A 17,854-nucleotide genomic window follows, 5' to 3' on the forward strand; every position below is an offset into this window, starting at 1 on the left:
AGCACGTCTAAAAGCTCAAAAGCACCACTCGCTCTCACACAAATTCACAATGCTACAGTATAACAAAATTCCCCATACAGGGGGATTGGTGCCATCAATGCACCCTACGCATTGCACTGTTGGTCTTACTTGAGGTTCTTTGCAGCGTCCCTTCGACCCACAGCTGTAACCCCTTTCATTCCTTTTACTGTGCCTCCGTTCATATTCTCTCTTCCATCTTACTTTCCACAACCCTCTCCTAAAAACTGTTTCATGGGGCAACTGCGAGGTTTCCTCATGTTACACCTTTCAGTTCTGAATGACCTCATAGGTCCCAGTGCTTGGCCTTTGGCCTAGATTTTATATTCAGTCCTACATCCAAATGGTTCAAAGAATGCTATTCATTGTAATCAAAAGCTGCCACCATTTATCAAAAAAAGAAAAACTGGTTAGCAATAACCTTGTCATATACTCTTTGACTCAATGCAAGCAAATACATCATACATTTGTTAACTTCAACCCCAAATAATTAATAATGTAGATAGATGCACGTAACATAAATCAAGAACACTAGCACAAAATGCTGGGGAGACCTCCGACCCCCAAAACCAAATGACGACCTAACCCAGTAACAGAAGTCCACAGATTTTGTTGAATTTGGATTTAAAATTAGTCTCCTGCCTAACCTGACTGGGTAAATAGTGATATCCTAAAATAACAATGCTTCGTCAGTTACGTCTGCAACCACACAGCAGGGTAGTGAACAGAACGTGATAAAAAATTATACAGAAAATATTAAAAAAAATTACATACAAAACTAAAAAATTACACAAAATGACAAAATATCACAAAGAAAATACAAAATTAAACATATAATAACATAAAATTAAAAATCCCACAAAACACGACACCAACCAAAAGAGAATTATAATTATTTTTACTTAAATAGTAGACACTGTGCATCTTAATTCAAGTTGGAATAACTAGCAATTCACTAGAAACATCTTGGGGTAACTAGAACACCCGACAAAACGCTCAGAATTTGCCGTGCTAGCAAGTCTTCCCAGAACCCAACAGTCTGGCCTTAACTTAAGAGTATGTAACTGTACATACACCTGAAACATAATAGCAATAACAAAATAACAGTGGGAACGGTAAATGGCAAAATAATAATAATAATAATACAGTACCCATTTATAACAAAATAACAGTTAGGAACAGTAAATGGCAAAATAATAATAATACCATTTATATCAAAGTGTCTTCAAATGCCCTGATGGTTAAACATTTACTGACCCTGATTACAGTAATCATATTTCTAAAACATGGCCATCACACATTACAAAATAATGGAACCTGAAAGTACTGTGACTACTATTTTTTGTACTACCTCTGATCAGTATTCTAGGCTTACTACTGAGGTAATGAACTGAAAATCAATTCTAAATCTGAGTAATTAGAGTACCTGCGAGTCAGAGCATGCTGGCATTAATACGTACTGAAGAACTGACCTTGCGTTATGCTTGGCAATACAGAAACTGTATCACTGCTAAAACAAAATACAGGCAGTCCCCGGGTTACAAAGGGCTTGGCTTGCGATGTTCCAAGCTCACGACACTTCATGTATATCCATCAAAAATTATTTCCCGGGTTACAACCCATGTTCCGATAGAAGAAATATGGCTCTAAAATGGCAGAATGGTTAAAATTTGAAGTTTTTCTTATGATAAACTCAATAAAAATGCAGGTTACGTTGAATTCATGACATCCAAAATATTAAAAGTAAAGTTTTCTTAACATTTTCAACGATTTATGGTTTACGACACGGTGTGGAACGGAACCCATCTAAACCGGGGACTACCTGTACAGAACTCCAGAATTTGTACACAGTTTTTTTAAATTCATAATTACAAAACTTTGTAACTTATGCCAGGACCCCAAAGCAATCATAGGACAGTCAAGCTGCTAATTCATATCTTTTTAAGCGAGGAGCAGACTACCCTGGGTGAGTAATCCACTTGCAAATGATTGTATTACCTGAACAGATATTAGAACAGTGCAACACTGAGGTATTAGGAGACTAGCTAAAACATATTTACAGTAAACCACCCGTATTCGGGGGGGACGCACACTGCACCCCCTGCGAATAGCTAAAATCCACAAATATTTAAAACCCCTCTAAAAACACTTAGAGCTGCCTACTTGGACAGTTTAAACACAAAAAAAAAACTCTAAAATCGCTTATACCTGAGTACTTTAATTGTTTTATCACAAAAAGTGCATTTAGTCATGAAAATTATATGAAAATACAGTAGTCAGTGAATATTTCTGTGAAAAATACCGCGAATGGGCGAATTTTCCGCGAACAATGTGTATATATGTTCCACAGAGGAATCTCCAAATATGTGAGTCCGCGAATAGTGAGCCCACGAATACGGAGGTTTACTGTATACCACTAATTCATTACACTGCATTGCAGATAAGAATTCTGATAAAGATGCAAACATAATACTGTAATTATTATATCAACAATTAGACGAGAAGGAAATTAACTGGAAGGTTATAGAGAGCTAAATACTCAAGGATCTGCCCACTCTAAGAGTAAGCTAACACAGATAGTCACTATAATCAAGAAAGGAACTTTCCCCTTTGTGAAACAACACCCACATAAGAATCCACGAGGTCTAACTCGACCAAAGCTACATGAAACTACAAGCATTTACTATCAAAAACACTAAAATTATTTAAATGCCCCTGACATTCAAAATAATGTTTTCGGAACGCTACATGAGGGTAATTACCATCACCTCGTTCTGTACCCCGGACCCGAGACCAAACCTCTTGATTTGGATCTGGGTCTAAGTAGTGACAAGCATTCCCAGGACGTCAAGGAATCGAGAAGTTAAAAGGGCATTGCGGTTAGTAAAACTTACATATCTGGTAAAAAGTGACCAGTAGATTCTAAATTTATAGGGATAATCATCGACCTGAATCATGAGGTATATATATAAAAAATTCAAACCTTCATTAGGTGTGTCTAAACTGGCTATAAAACCTACTCAAAACTTACTACTTACAAGAGTAACTTTAAAAAACCCACGCTTAGCATTTCGCCTCTGCAAGACTGAATGACATCTGCAAATCACAGAAATTCTCAAGGAAATTAATATTTGCTGAAAATTTCCGTACCCCAAAACTTATGCAAGAAGATATGAATTTTAAATTAATTACAAAAATTAATGTTACTTGATGACATCAAAACATTGGCAGTGTATTATCTTACGACAATCTGTTGTACTATTCTTTTCACTTGTATTATCTAATTACCAGCTTAACCCGTTAAAATTCATACTCATAATAAAAAGAGTAAAATATTCTTAAAATTAATGAACCAAAGTCTCATCATTGCAACAGTACTGTACATATCTTACCACGAATACTGTATTGTACATGTTTGAAAGACTTTGAAATACCCTATTTCATTTTACCATTAAAATGTCCATAAATAAGAATGAACTCATTTAATAACAACCAACATTAGTATAATAGCTACTATCATAATCAAAACCACTAACCAGACCAGTGAGGTATTTTCTGAATCAAATGGCAGGGATAAAGAATTATTTTTCTTAAAAATCGAAGACGCTGGACAGCTATATAGACCCTACTTTACCGCCTATAATACTTGCTTACCTACCTTTAGTGACAGTTGGCAAAAAACCCACAACCAAACAGCACTCCACATTATCAACGAACACTGACGATACAAAAATAGATGCGCATTGGAAAATACTTCGTACTCGGGAACGAAAATCCCTTAGCCATTTCTTTGGTAAGATTCAATAACACTTTTCCATCGACTTATGGTCTGTTCTTTGGGGGTACCCCAGAAATCTGCGAGAACCTTCCACCCCTTGGCTGCTGTCACGACCAGATACTCGTTCCCGGGGTCTTGCTGAATGCTGTAGGCACCCATGGTCAGACTCTGGGCAAAACGAGCTGCTACACAGTCCTGAAAGTAGGAAGCCTTTTTAGACATTTCCTCACACACTGAGTTCTTGTTGTCCAAGTACAGTACAGGCAGTCCCCGGTATACGATGGGGGTTCCGTTCATACGTCGCGTCGTAAGCCAAAAATCGTTGTAAGCTGAAAAATCGTCGAAAATCGTCAAAAATCTAAAGAAAACCTTACTTTTAATCCTTTGGGTGCAATGAAAATGATGTAAACTGCACTTTTATTGAGTTTTTCATAAAAAAAAGCTCCAAATTTTGATTATTCTGCCATTTTGGAGCCATATTTCTTCCATCAGATTGGCGTCATAAGCGTCCTAACCCCGGAACATGCGTCGTAAACCGGGAAATAATTTCTGATGAATATATTTAAGAACATCATAACCTAAGAACGCCGTAAGCCGGACCTGTCATAACCCGGGGACTGCCTGTAATTTGAATGCTATGTGGGAAGAAGCTATCTATGTAGTAAAAGGAACATCACCTTAATAAATTTTTATATATAAAGGAATCTACAAATGAAAAAGAAACTGGAATGAATGGAAATTTTACACAAGAAATGTTTTCCCTCTTGCCAGAAATCTACATAGTTCTTTAAACAACTTTATACTCTTAGCCTAATCATCTATTCAAGTGTAACAAAACCAAATCACCATCCTGATGCATACTATCAATTTTCTATGATACTTGATCATTGGACCGTTCAGACAATTTGAAAAACTATAAATGTGAACATTCCTAAGACTTAAGCAATAACACGGTACATTAAAGGCAGTCCCCGGGTACGATAGGCTCGGCTTACAACGTTCCTAGCTTATGACGCTCTTCAAATATATTCATCAAAAATTATTTCCTGGGTTACAACGCATGTTCTGGGGTTACGACGCCGATACAACGGAAGAAAAATGGCCCCAAAACGGCAGAATGATCAAAATTTGGAGGTTATTTGATGAAAAACAATAAAAATGCAGGTTAAATCATTTTCAAGATGACCAAAGGATTAAAAGTAAGGTTTTCTCACCATTTTTGAAGATTTTCAGCTTATGACGCAGGGACTGTACTGCCTCTTTTTGTACATTAAATGCAGTTTGTTAACCATAGATGAGTTTGCAAACAGAGATACAATGCAAAGCCTCCTTTCCACAATCATCAAAGAGGGAGCGGGTGAAAGAATATTGAACTTGCTTTCAGTTTGAATTCTTATAAAACCCCTCATATTTGAACCTTATCAAAGTTTTCCTCTTCAGTCCATGAAACATGTCAATCATGGTTGATGATCTGTAAAAAGCCCATAGAATTCTTTTGCTGTTAGAACATTAAGAGACATTACAGTATTTGTTGCCTGTGATATGAAGACTCGCCTAGAATGATCACTAATCTATTGGACTACCTCACTGTATACTTAAAGCCTAGTTGCTTTTATGTAAACATCAGGTGACCATTCACGAAGGGAAAATAAAATCCTACTAAAAAATGTAAAGGTAGAAATCTCCCATTTTTCTTGTATGACAGATTCATGAGAATAAAAACATACTAAGCAATACAGCCAGAATTCGTTGCCCTTACTTCCCAATCAGGATCATTTCAAAAACAAAAAATCTGAAAATTCCAATCCCCTTTTTTGCTATTCAAAAAAAAGTTCACTAAAATCAGGTGAGATATCGGAGTGAAAGCTAGAGTGTTTAACACAAAAAATGTTTTATCAAGAAAAAACCCAAGTAGGGAAAGAAAAGTTAATGAACAATAATTTGGTCAATGTCCCTGTGGATATTTCTGACTATGGCACCTATGCAAAACAGGCAGTTGAAAACAGAATACTGTAAATGCATTTGCGCATTGCGACTGAGATCGTAGAGACTGGCACATCTAACAGCTGAATGTGGAATTACCTAATGAACCCCAGACCTGTCAAAACAGTAATAAGATTTACTGATATAATTGTGGAGTTCTACCCAAGAACAATAGCTTCCTAGTGTTAAAAGTACTTAAGTAATACAATCAATTATGATACCGTCCTCTACTTACCTTCAAAATACCCCATTCCGTCTCCGTGAGATCTCTCTCAGTCAGGTAGCCTGCCAGCACATGCCCGCCAACGTCGTTAGGCTCCATGACGTTAACTTCTACCATCATGTACATGATAGCAATGGCGATTTCAAAAACGTAGCAGGAGAACTGGATGTCCCCAAAGTCGATCAAACCGCTGACGTGGTATTTGTCGCTGTCGCTGGCATCCGGCTGCACGATGATGTTTTGCTCGTTCAGGTCTCCGTGGATCATGCCTACACCAAAAAGAAGAAGAAGAAAAGACTGGATAACAAGTGTTATTTAGAATATAGAATTTAGGCCAAGCACTGGGACCTATAAGGTCATTTAGCGATGAAACAGAAGTGGACGGTAAAAAAGTTTTACAGGTGTAACAGGATGAAAACCTTGCAATTGCATTTTAAAAAATTGTTCGAGAGGGTGGAAGAAAGAGAATATGAACAGACATACAGTGAAAGGAATGAAAGGGGTTGCAGCTAGGGGCCGAAAAGACCCTGCAAAAAACCTTAAGTAACGCCAACAGTGCGCCGCATGAGATGCACTGACGGCGCTCCTCCCCTAAGGGGTCTCTACATTTAGCGTGGGTTTATATTATTAGCAAAATAACACAACAGAACAGGATTCAAAGAGATCTACAGTACATCTACAATAATTACCTCAGACACCTAAGAAACTTCAAACACAATGAACTAACCTAACAAATGTAAATACGTGGAAAATATGCACCTTAAAAACTCATTCCTTGACATCAACAGACTAAAACCTCTCCTTTGAATACTTTTGTTTGAAATGATTACTGCTTATCCTTAATGAAACCCTAAAAATGCTAGACCCCATCATATAAAACTAAAAGAATGATAGTGCATCAATACAAGCCTAATATGTTACATGCAACTGTGCTTTGACATCTAAATACAAGTACATTTTCTACCACCATCGAATATACTGTACCTATGTAGATGAGTGAAGCTGATTCTATGCTATTTACAAGACTCCCCATTGCAAGAACTCCTTATTTTAATTTCATTTACTGACTTGGCAGTATCTTGAAGTGGTAAAAATTTGAATTTAAATAGGTTTAAAGAGGTCTTCATTCATTTAACATAAAATTATTCTAAACTTGATGTTGCTTATTCAAAAAACATTTTATTACTTAGCAAAAACAGCTGTTTGAGAAGGCAATTTTTTTCTTTAGTATCAGCAAGTTTAATATATGGGGCCAGTCTTAAAGGCTGCACGATATCATAAGCATGGAATTTATTCAGTGCCCTGTTTTTATTCCTAGACATAATGTACCTTCTGATTACTGTACAGTGATGAATTAATACCATACACACTTCAAACTCCACGCTATACCCAGAATGAAATGAGAGACAAAAAATTAATATAGTACACTTCTCAATGTGCAGGTTTAAATAACAATGACATTATGTGTGTAAGACAGAATACATCTTGCCCCTCAAATCATTTCTGCATTTCTAGTCACTAACAGTGAGTAGGAAAAAGAAGTCTGTCCGCTATATGGACGCATTTTAATCCTGACAAGACAATGCAGCCTACCTTTCTCCAGCTTAGGAATGGCTGGGGTGACGTTCATATCCCAGGCCTCGAGAATCTCCGTTATCATCTTACGGCGACCCTCGTCTTTCACGGCAAAGACAAAGTTCCTCAATTCTGGCGTGCTCTCCAGCTTCCAAATTGACTTTCTTGACAATAAAGCCTCATTTTGGAAATTCTGGAAGCAGTCAGAGAAACACATGATTTGACTACATTCATTTTTTAACATATGCATTTTGTGGAATGTTCACATAATGTGATCTTAGTTTGTCAACGTGGGAACATCTCATAAAACACTCAATATTTCGGCATACAGGCCTGAAGTAATACTGTAATCTGAGTACAACATACCCTATTCAAAAAATACTTTCTTGAAATGATAAGAAGCAAACAGTTCTCTGATACCAACTTTTTCCTCAATATTCTAAGAATCATTATGGGTGCACACAAAGGGCATATCATACAACACTCCTCACAAAAACACATTACAACTGGCATAACTGGGAGAGCAAACATTGTGTTCTGTACCCTGGCCTTTCAATGACATTAACCTGGTCCTTCTAATAGCCACTAAAAGTACAAAGGCTATCATGTTCTGAGACAGGTTGATGAAGGGCTGAAAGACGGACAAGCTAGGCACTAATAGTGGGATTTATGGACCAGTAGTATGGTTGTAATTGCTGTAATTGTCCTTAGTCCAAACTTAATACATAAACATTCCTCTTTGTTGTAAGGGACGGCAAAAGACTGCTGTGTCAGCATGTCAAATCAAGAGTCTCATGAAATTCAAAGAAAGGCACAATCTCTAACAAGCTTGACTTAGACAAATTATGAATTTTACTGAAACACTTCACAGACAGTAATGGAAAGCTAATGGCCGTGGAAAAGATTGACCCTGTATAGACGTCTCCAAGAGTTCAAAAGGAGACCTCTTGTTCAACGAAAGATCAATTTTATGAAAGATAAGGCCCTTGTATTGAATATTACTACCTTGTCGAGACTTATCATGCAACACCCAACACGTGTTCCTCACTGTCACAATCTTGAATTCAATATTCCTGGTCTTTTCTTTACCTATCGTCTTTGGAGTTACTCCAACTGGGTACTCCAGTTTTCCCCTCTCACTTACAGTTGGTTATGTAAGAATGCTGTCATGATTGCTACCACACTGATATACAAAATAACTATACTCCTGTTGGACTTTTCCACGACAGCATGTGAAAAATACATACAGAGCTGAGTACCTAGCTGGAGTAACTCCAAAGACGATAGGTAAAGAAAGATCGTAAAGAAGGAATATTAAATTCAAGATTGTGACAATGAGGAACACAAATATTCTTATCGCATAAAACTTGTTCAGCCGCTGTCAAACTTCTCAGTTCCAGAGGTCCTTTATTCCTCACACGGTTGGACTGTGGAACAGTCTCCCTGAGGTTGTCATGCAACTGCATACTTCAAAGGTTCAAGCAAAGATGCAATTCATGACACCCTAATGTTATTCTCCCTGCATTTTAATATATGTTTATCTACTTATTAATTTATTTTTTCTTCTTAATAAGTAAGAACTCTCTTCTTCCGTATTTCTCTTTACCTTCTGTTACTTCCTAATGAACACCATTTCTTTGGAAGCTTGAATTTCAAGTCAGAGGACCCTATGGGCTTGTTCCATTTGAATAGGGTTCATCTTCTGATAAATAATAATAATATGAAGAATGAGATTTAAAGTACATTACTGTACATATGAATCCTGCTAAAAACAGAATCGACGGTAAAAGAAACCTTGAATGTGCAACAGAAATTCACCCTACCTTCAACTCCTTGTCAGTCTTCCCCACAAAGGCGCCACACTCGTAAAATAACTCGGCAGTGTATTCTACCTGATGAAGTATCTTCCCAGGTAGGAATGTCAAGAGACGAACCATATATTCCTGTCTCTGGTCTTCACTCACTGAAATTGCACGAGAAAAGGAAATAACATTCTACGTTCTTTTGCACAACAGAAAAGCATCGCAGCTTAGCATACACTTCGGGGGGGTCTGGCTTTCTGATTAGTAATGAAGTCTGTTAAGTAACAAAGAACCTGTATTGTAGACTCCACTTGAGGATTTTTTAGAGATCTTAAAACTAACAGCATTTCCACCTTGTTCCTAAGCTATACTAACCTGTACTTTACACAGAAAAATCAGTTTTAAGAGATTTATCTAATGATATATCATCTAAATTGGTAGCAGAGTAAATAATTATCATAATGATGTAGCTGATAAGTATACAGGCAGTCCCCGGTTTACGATGGGGGTTCCGTTCTTACGCCGCATCGTAAACCAAAAATCGTTGTAAACCGAAAAATCGTCGAAAATCGTAAAAAATCCAAAGAAAACCTTACTTTTAATGTTTTTGGTGCATTGAAAACAATGTAATCTGCATTTTCATTGAGTTTTTCATCCAAAAAACCTCCAAATTTTTATTATTTTGCTGTTTTGGAGCCATATTTCTTCCATTGGATTGGTGTCATAAGCGTCGTAACCCCGGAACACGTGTCGTAAACCAGGAAATAATGTCTGGTGAATATATTTGAAAAGTGTCCTAACCTTGGAATGTCGTAAGCTGGACCCATCGTAAACCAGGGACTGCCTGTATAAGTCTGTTAAACTGAGGTGTTATACTATTAAAAACTGGTACTATTCGCAAACACAGCAGAACATGTCCCCACCAGAAAACAGTACAGTATTGTAAATCATCTTTCTGCATCTTAAAAACAAACCTCTTACATATATCTCTAGTTGGATAATTATGACACTGATAGAGTAATGATGCAACTGAAGAAGTTCTTAAGCAGAACAAGTGTAGTTTAGCCATCTCTGGAAGGGAGCCCATATCTACAATACTGTACATGATAACTTGATGGTAGGTGCATTATTGCAACTTACTCCAGCAATCCAGTATAGTTAAAGTGGATCACAATATGAAATTCACATTCTGGACCTGGATAAGAGGATTTGGGACTAGTACAACCTTTGACTGAAAAGATGAGGAAATACTGTTGTATTATTTAGTTTCCAACTACCTCTAGACCACAAAATCTAGACAGGGTGAGTAGGTTGCACCTTCCCCATATTAGGAAGCATGGCTGTTTCAAGATGGAGCTTAACCCTCTTGATTGGGGTAGATAAAAAAAACATTACAATTCATCCCTAGTTTGACAATTGGCGATATGTTACAGAGTATCAAAAACTGGGACACTTTGACTCGAAAACCCAACATTTAAAAACAACAGGATACGCCAGTTCGTCAAAGAAGGGATGAATAAAACAGTAATTGAAAAAATCCAATAATAGCCCTTGCTAAGTGAGCCAACAGAGTAGGAATTACAGACAAACCAATACAGGAGGGTCTACCAGGGTAAGGAGTCCTACTAGAAAGAGTACACAATTTCATGCATTAAGCATAAAATAATCTGCGCGTCTGTTGTTATCTAGACTACAATCACATTTACTTCTCACATTTAGTTCTCACTTCTCACATTTAGTTCTCTGACAAACTAAGCCAAGTCCTGTTTGTAAACATGACCGTGGATGAAATCCGCAAAACAAGAATACTCCTACCTACCGAAACCAAATAAAAATCATGATTACATACGAAACAACGACCACAGAAGGACCCCGCTTACCGTTGTTCATGAGGAAGTCGTCAGGTGGTGGTGGCGTCAATTCTTCAGCCTTCATGTATGAACCAAACACATTCTTCTCTGGCTTCGGAACGTTGAAGCCCTTGCCGTGTAGGAAAAGCATCATCTGATTCTGAGCGTCCACCAGCTTCTCGTTTTTCGTGTCCATCGAGTTGAGGATCTTGAAGGTGTATCCGTGGGTGCATACGTTGGTAATGTGGGGATTTTGTGATGGCCCGGTGACCTGAGAAGAGTATAAGGGGCAATGAAACCCACAGAATTCAAAAAGTTTCACGACAGCGTACAGTTAATTATCAATATATAGCGAAATCTTCTAAATTCCTTATGCAATAATACCTTAAAAACTAAACAGAAAAATCCTAATGATGAAGAGCAAACCTGTACATAAAAGTTCTTGTCATCATAGCTGTTGAGTTCCTTAACAGACGTAACTGTGAGCCCATAGAGTCTCGACACCAGAGCGGGCACCTCGCTGGCGTTCACAATCGGTCGTATTAGTTGGCCTGGCTTTAAAACACCCTCTGAATTTGTCTGTGCAGCTGCAGCCATTGTTACCTGGTAAATATATTTTGAATAATAATGAAATATTGAAGAATAATGCAACTTAATCTTAGTTACAGTACCGTTCACTTTTGCAGTTATGATCTGCCGAGTTTTAGTGTGTGAAAAGTTAAAGAAAATTATTCCTTTTGTTCCAAACGACAGCACCTATAGTTGACCCCCAGGATTTGCGTGGGATGTGTACCGCTATCCCCCATGAACAGCTCAAATCCACAAATACTTAAAACCCCTCTAAAAATGCTTATAACAGCCTATTTTGATAGTTCAAAACACCAAAAAACCCTCTAAAAATGCTTATAACCGAATATTTTAAGTTTTATCACAAAAAGTGCATTTAGCCACAAAAATTATATAAAATACAGTACAGGCAGTCCCCGGTTTACGACGGGGGTTCTGTTTTTACACCGCATCGTAAATCGAAAATCGTCATAAACCGAAAAATTGTCAAAAATCATCAAAAATCCTAAGAAAACCTTACTTTTAATGCTTTGGGTGTATTGAAAATGATGTAAACTGCATTTTTATTGAGTTTTTCATAAAAACAAACTCCAAATTTTGATTATTCTGCCGTTTTGGAGCCATATTTCCATATTTCTTCCATCGGATCGGCATACAACGCGTCGTAACCCTGGAACATGCATCATAAACCGGGAAATAATTTCTGAAAAAGTCGTAACCTCGGAACGTCGCAAGCCGGACCCGTCATAAATCGGGGACTGCCTGTAATCTGTGAATATTTCTTTATGAAAAATACTGTGAATATGCCAATTTCCTGCGAATAATGTGTATATATGTTCCACAGAGAAATCCACGCATAAGTGAAGCCACAAATCCAGAACCGCATACAGGAGGAGATCCACTGCATACATACAGAAGTTGACAGAAGCTGAACAAGCAGCACCAATATGCAGTAAATGTTCCTTACTGTCGAATTTCTTAGTTCCAGAGGTTCTTTATTCCTCTAACTTTTTTTCCTCACAGCGACTGTCAGCCTCCCAGAGGATGTCTCTACTTTTAATACAGTGCAAACCCCAATACGATTCTCCTTCTATTTTAATACAGTAACCCCCCCCCGTATTTGCATTCTCATGATTCGCAGGCTCACGCACTTGCGGGTTTCTCTGTGGAACATATCTAGCCATTATTCACGGAAAATTCGCCCAGTCGCAGTATTTTCCACCCAGAAATATTCACTAATTACTGTATTTTCATATAATTTTCACGAATAAATGCACTTTTTGTGATACAACTATTAAAATACTCGGGTATAAGCATTTTTACAAGGTTTTTCTTGTGTTTAAACTATCAAAATGGGCAGTGCTAAGTGTTTTTAGAGGGGTTTTAAGTATTCGCGGATTTTAGCTATTCGCTGGGGGGTGTGGTATGCATCCCCCGCGAATACGGGGGGTTCACTGTATTTTACTTACATTTTCACTTATTTATTTATTGATTTATTTGTTAATTTATCTGTTTTTCTAATAACTGATCTCCTCTTTCTATATTTCCTATTACCTTTTGTTACTTCTTTCGAACGAACACCTTAATATTCTTTGGAAGCTTCTTGAATTTCCAGTCAATGGCCCCATTTGTGGACTTGTTCCATGTGAATTGAGGTCTATCTTCTACATGATAATAATAATTAATAATATGATATATAGGTGTCACGTGTGAGTGAACGGTTCCTACAGAAAACAATACAAGGCTTAACTACTGCTGACACACACTGACCTGCCATAAACAAAATCTCGTAGCAACAATGCAAAATAAATCAAATTTTTTACTACTCTCATTACAAATAGCAGGACATCACAACCTGTCATTACAGACACCACCCTACTGACGAACATTCAACTTAGAAACATTCGGAGATACAAAGAAGTGGGATCGCATGTTGAAATTATGTTCAGAGCACTCGCCTTTGCCACCCGTAGGTTCAGTCTGTACAGTGTATTCTGTTTTAGGATGAAAAAACATATAGTATTTTATTGATTTTATATAACTCTGTGCTTAAATAGGCATGAAAAGTATAGTAACCAACTTGCAAACAATTCAACATACAAACGGCTGTCCAGAACATAACTCGGTTGCAAGTAGGGTGGTGTCTGTATGCAAAGTAGGAATATACATACACTTCCTGTGTACAGCCCGATGCACAAATAAAAGGATGGTGTCCTAAATGTCGAGTGGACGGCCCAGCCAGTGGGAGTTGCGAACAAACCTCGAGGACAGCGACGAGCGATGACAGGAGGAGGAAAGTGTGGAAAATGCAAATAGCAATTGCATGAAAATCTCACAACAGATTAAAAGTGAGGAAACCCGAAACCTTCCGCCTGTTGAGTGTAAAGTCTAAAAACGAGTTTGAAGAACACAAATACGGGTCCTGGTCAGGAAGGGAAAGGAATACTACGTAAACTCTTATAAGATCGGTGATTCTCAGCCACCTCCTTTGCCCAGTAAGCACCGTAAAAGGGTAATGCTGTCAATGCACCTCACCGTAGGCATTAATTGAGGTTCTTTGCAGCGCCCCTTCGGCCCCTAGCTGCAACCGCTTTCATTCCTTTTACCGTACCTCCGTTCACATTCTCTACCATCTTACTTTCCTCAACCCCTCTCAATTTTGAGGTGTTACAAGCACCTTTTTCTCTGAACATTACTCCGTTACACCTTCAGCACTACTCTCTGAGGTGTTACTCCTGTTACACCTTCAGCACCTCGTTGCTCTCTGAGGTGTTACTCTACTTCAGCACCTCGGTCTGAGGTGTTACTCCCGTTACACCTTCAGCACCTCGTTGCTCTCTGAGGTGTTACTCCCGTTACACCTTCAGCACCTCGTTGCTCTCTTGTTACAACCTTCTTAATGACCTCACCTTCAGCACCTCGCCTCTCTGATGTTTGATTCAGCACCTCGATCTGAGGTGTTACTCCTGTTACACCTTCAGCACCTCGTTGCTCTCTGAGGTGTTACTCCCGTTACACCTTCAGCACCTCGTTGCTCTCTGAGGTGTTACTCCCGTTACACCTTCAGCACCTCGTTGCTCTCTGAGGTGTTACTCCCGTTACACCTTCAGCACCTCGTTGCTCTCTGTCTCCCTTTCAACTCTTAATGACCTCAAGGGCTTTTTTGATCAAATAACTATCCGTTCGAGGTTACTGCGCTTTTCAAATATATTCGTCAGAAATTATTTCCCAGTTTAGGACACGTCACGATGCTTACGATGCCGATCTGATGGAAGAAATGTGGCCACAAAATGGCAGAATAATCAAAATTTGGAGGTTTTTTCTGAAAAACTCAATAAGAATGCAGTTGACATCGTATTCAATACACCTAAAGTATTAAAAGTAAGGTTTTCTTAGGATTTTTACAATTTTCGGCGACTTCTCGACTTACGACGCGGCGTAGGAACGGCAGCCCCCGTCGCAAACTGGGGACTGCCTCTATGAGCCAAATTCTCCTACCGATTCCAGAGTCTACAAACGTATCTCACGTCACCTTCGACTATTCTGAAGGTGACGCAACCTAACCTAACCTCGATTTCAATTTGGCACCTCACCAGCCATGCAGCTTCGTCCCACCAGGGCAACGCAGTACCACGATTCTTCAGAGTAAATTGCATTTTTCCCAACTATACAAACCGTCAGCACCTTACATTGGGAGTTACTTTCAGCGGAGCTCTGAGAGCAATCCTGATTCATCGCGACGGCAAAATAAGATGTTTTCGCTAAGAGTTAACCGTTGCTTTGGGGTTTTTCTGAGAAATCGCGATTTTTGAAAGTAAACCTATTCATTTGCATCGACAATCAAACCGTCAGCGGAGTTACGAAAGTAATTCTTAACGCAAAGGACCGACGGTTCGTACGTCGCGTCGGAACAATTAGAGAGCGAGCGTGTGGGCGGCCGGTGCCGTCCTGTGGATCGCAATGCCGAAATAAGAGACTTTCGCTCTCAGTTAATTGTTGCTTTAGGGTTTTTTCATAAATTAAATTTATTAAGTTAGTTATTCGACGTAGGCCAGCGTGGATTGCAGGATGACGACCGCACGGCTGTGTAGGCTTAAGGCTTAACTCGGCCCAGCCTTGCCGAATGCGACACCAAATTTAACGTAGGCTAGGCCTAAAATTTAGGCCTATGCAGCGGAAATCGCAGGCCCGCGGGACCTACGTGAGCGTCGCCACCTAGCCTAACCTAGCTCGAGTGGGCTAAAACGAGCAACCCAAAAAGACTCCCCGAATTCGACGCTCAATTTGATTACATAGGCCTAACTACCCTAGGCCTAAATTAGGCCTATGCGACGGAAGTCGTAAATAGACCTGTGAGAATGATATTAATAGGCTTATTGTCGTCTAGCCTGACTTACCTAGACATGAGTGGGCCAAAACGAGCAACCAAAAAACCCCCTAGTGAAAGATATTAGGCCTAGGGCCTATATAAGCATAGGCCTATGGGATAAAACCTAAAAATATTCATTTAAAATAATTAAAGCGGAATAGGGTATACATACGGTTATATACGATCACCTCCTACGAAATCAGTCCCAAGTCCGTCCTACTTCGAGTCCATTTGGGACTTCAAGCCGTTAAAGGCTTAAGTCCGGTCTGCCAGGAACTCCGATTGCGACCTCGCGACCTCCATCTTATTTTACCTTTATTTATTATAATTCAGGGTCTTAATGCCCCCTAGGCCTATGGGATTATAGGTCAAGGAATGGAGTTTAATATTATGTAGGTTAAAGTTGATTTTATTTAACATCAAGGGGTAAAATAGGCCATTAACTGAGAAGATTTTTCGTTATCGGTCGCGTCCTTAATCTAGATTGACGGGGGAGGTGCCAGTTATACTTTTTCATATACTTATTTAATTGATAATTTGATAAATTATGATATATTCGACTCGTTTAAACGATTTATCTAATCATATATATGTTGATTTCGTAATGGCGGAGTCAGGATGTTAATTAACATCGTGATTTTAACAGCGAGTTATTCTGAACTTGGCAACTTTGGGATTTATCGTGATAATTCTCAAGAGATAAAATTATTTTCTGCCATTTTTCATCAATAATTTGATAAATTGTGATACATTCGATTCATTTAAGCGATTTATCTAATCATATATATTGATAATTTCGTAATAGTCAGGATGTTAATTAACATCATATGGTTTTAACAGCGAGTTATTTTGGACCGTAGCAACTTATCGTGATAATTCTCAACAGAAATAAAATGATTTTATATCATTTTTTATTTGCGTTTGGATAAAGAAATCTTAATTTCATATCAATAATTTCATATAGATAATTTATCCGGCTAAATTATATAACGAACTAACGAAGCAAATTTCAAATCTCTGAAAGAATTCCGCGAAGATCTGAAGTCACGTGACTCCATCAGCTGATTGGGGGGGCAAGGTTCAGCTTCTTATTGATTAATCTGATTAACATATCTGGCGTTAAAAACTGAATTCTTTATAAAAAAAAATTACTAAAACCGAAGAAAAAACTTGAACGTAATTAAAATAACCAAATAAGGCTTTGGTGAAGATAATAATGAGAACATCGTTAATTATTCCATTTGTGAAGGAGCTTTGCATATTATGAATCTATTTTAGTAGTTAATTTATTAATTAATTAATTTATTTATTTATCTATCTATCTATTTATTCATAAACTTCAAACAGCACTTTCTGATGCAGCAAAATATATATATATATATATATATATATATATATATATATATATATATATATATATATATATATATATATATAAATATAAATGCATCATTCAATAAGTAACTGATGCTTATGGCCTCGAAATAGATAAGATAGATAACACTATATCATTCTGCATCATGAGAAACATAATAAACATCAAATACCACTGAATAGTAATAATCGATAATTGAAAATAAATTATCAATTAGTTATAAAATGATCAATAAGTTGTGCATATGGCTACAAGAAGGTTCGATATATATATATATATATATATATATATATATATATATATATATATATATA

The 17,854-nt window shown here is 37.8% G+C and overlaps 1 protein-coding gene across 1 annotated transcript; it reads right to left on the bottom strand.

Moving 5' to 3' along the window:
* Window positions 1–2,146: 2,146 nt before the first annotated feature.
* On the bottom strand, window positions 2,147–16,658 carry LOC136829853 (hydroxylysine kinase). The gene is made up of 7 exons (XM_067088852.1): window positions 16,338–16,658; window positions 11,656–11,832; window positions 11,260–11,500; window positions 9,401–9,540; window positions 7,596–7,770; window positions 6,015–6,271; window positions 2,147–3,991 (listed from the first exon to the last, which is right to left on the bottom strand). The coding sequence occupies exons 2-7, from the start codon at window positions 11,824–11,826 to the stop codon at window positions 3,797–3,799; spliced, it is 1,179 nt and encodes a 392-aa protein (XP_066944953.1). The 5' UTR covers window positions 11,827–11,832; window positions 16,338–16,658; the 3' UTR covers window positions 2,147–3,796.
* Window positions 16,659–17,854: the final 1,196 nt, after the last annotated feature.

This window comes from Macrobrachium rosenbergii, chromosome 45 (assembly GCF_040412425.1).
Source record: "Macrobrachium rosenbergii isolate ZJJX-2024 chromosome 45, ASM4041242v1, whole genome shotgun sequence".
NCBI classification, from domain to species: domain Eukaryota; kingdom Metazoa; phylum Arthropoda; class Malacostraca; order Decapoda; family Palaemonidae; genus Macrobrachium; species Macrobrachium rosenbergii.

What these genes read in the sequence shown, in the direction of transcription:
- LOC136829853 (XM_067088852.1), bottom strand. Translation starts at nt 11,826, where the DNA reads ATGGCTGCAGCTGCACAGACAAATTCAGAGGGTGTTTTAAAGCCAGGC. An exon ending in ACAAGAACTTTTATGTACAG is followed by an intron (nt 11,501 to 11,655) that starts GTTTGCTCTTCA and finishes TACTCTTCTCAG; the next exon opens with GTCACCGGGCCATCACAAAA. An exon ending in CGACTTCCTCATGAACAACG is followed by an intron (nt 9,541 to 11,259) that starts GTAAGCGGGGTC and finishes GTGCAATTTCAG; the next exon opens with TGAGTGAAGACCAGAGACAG.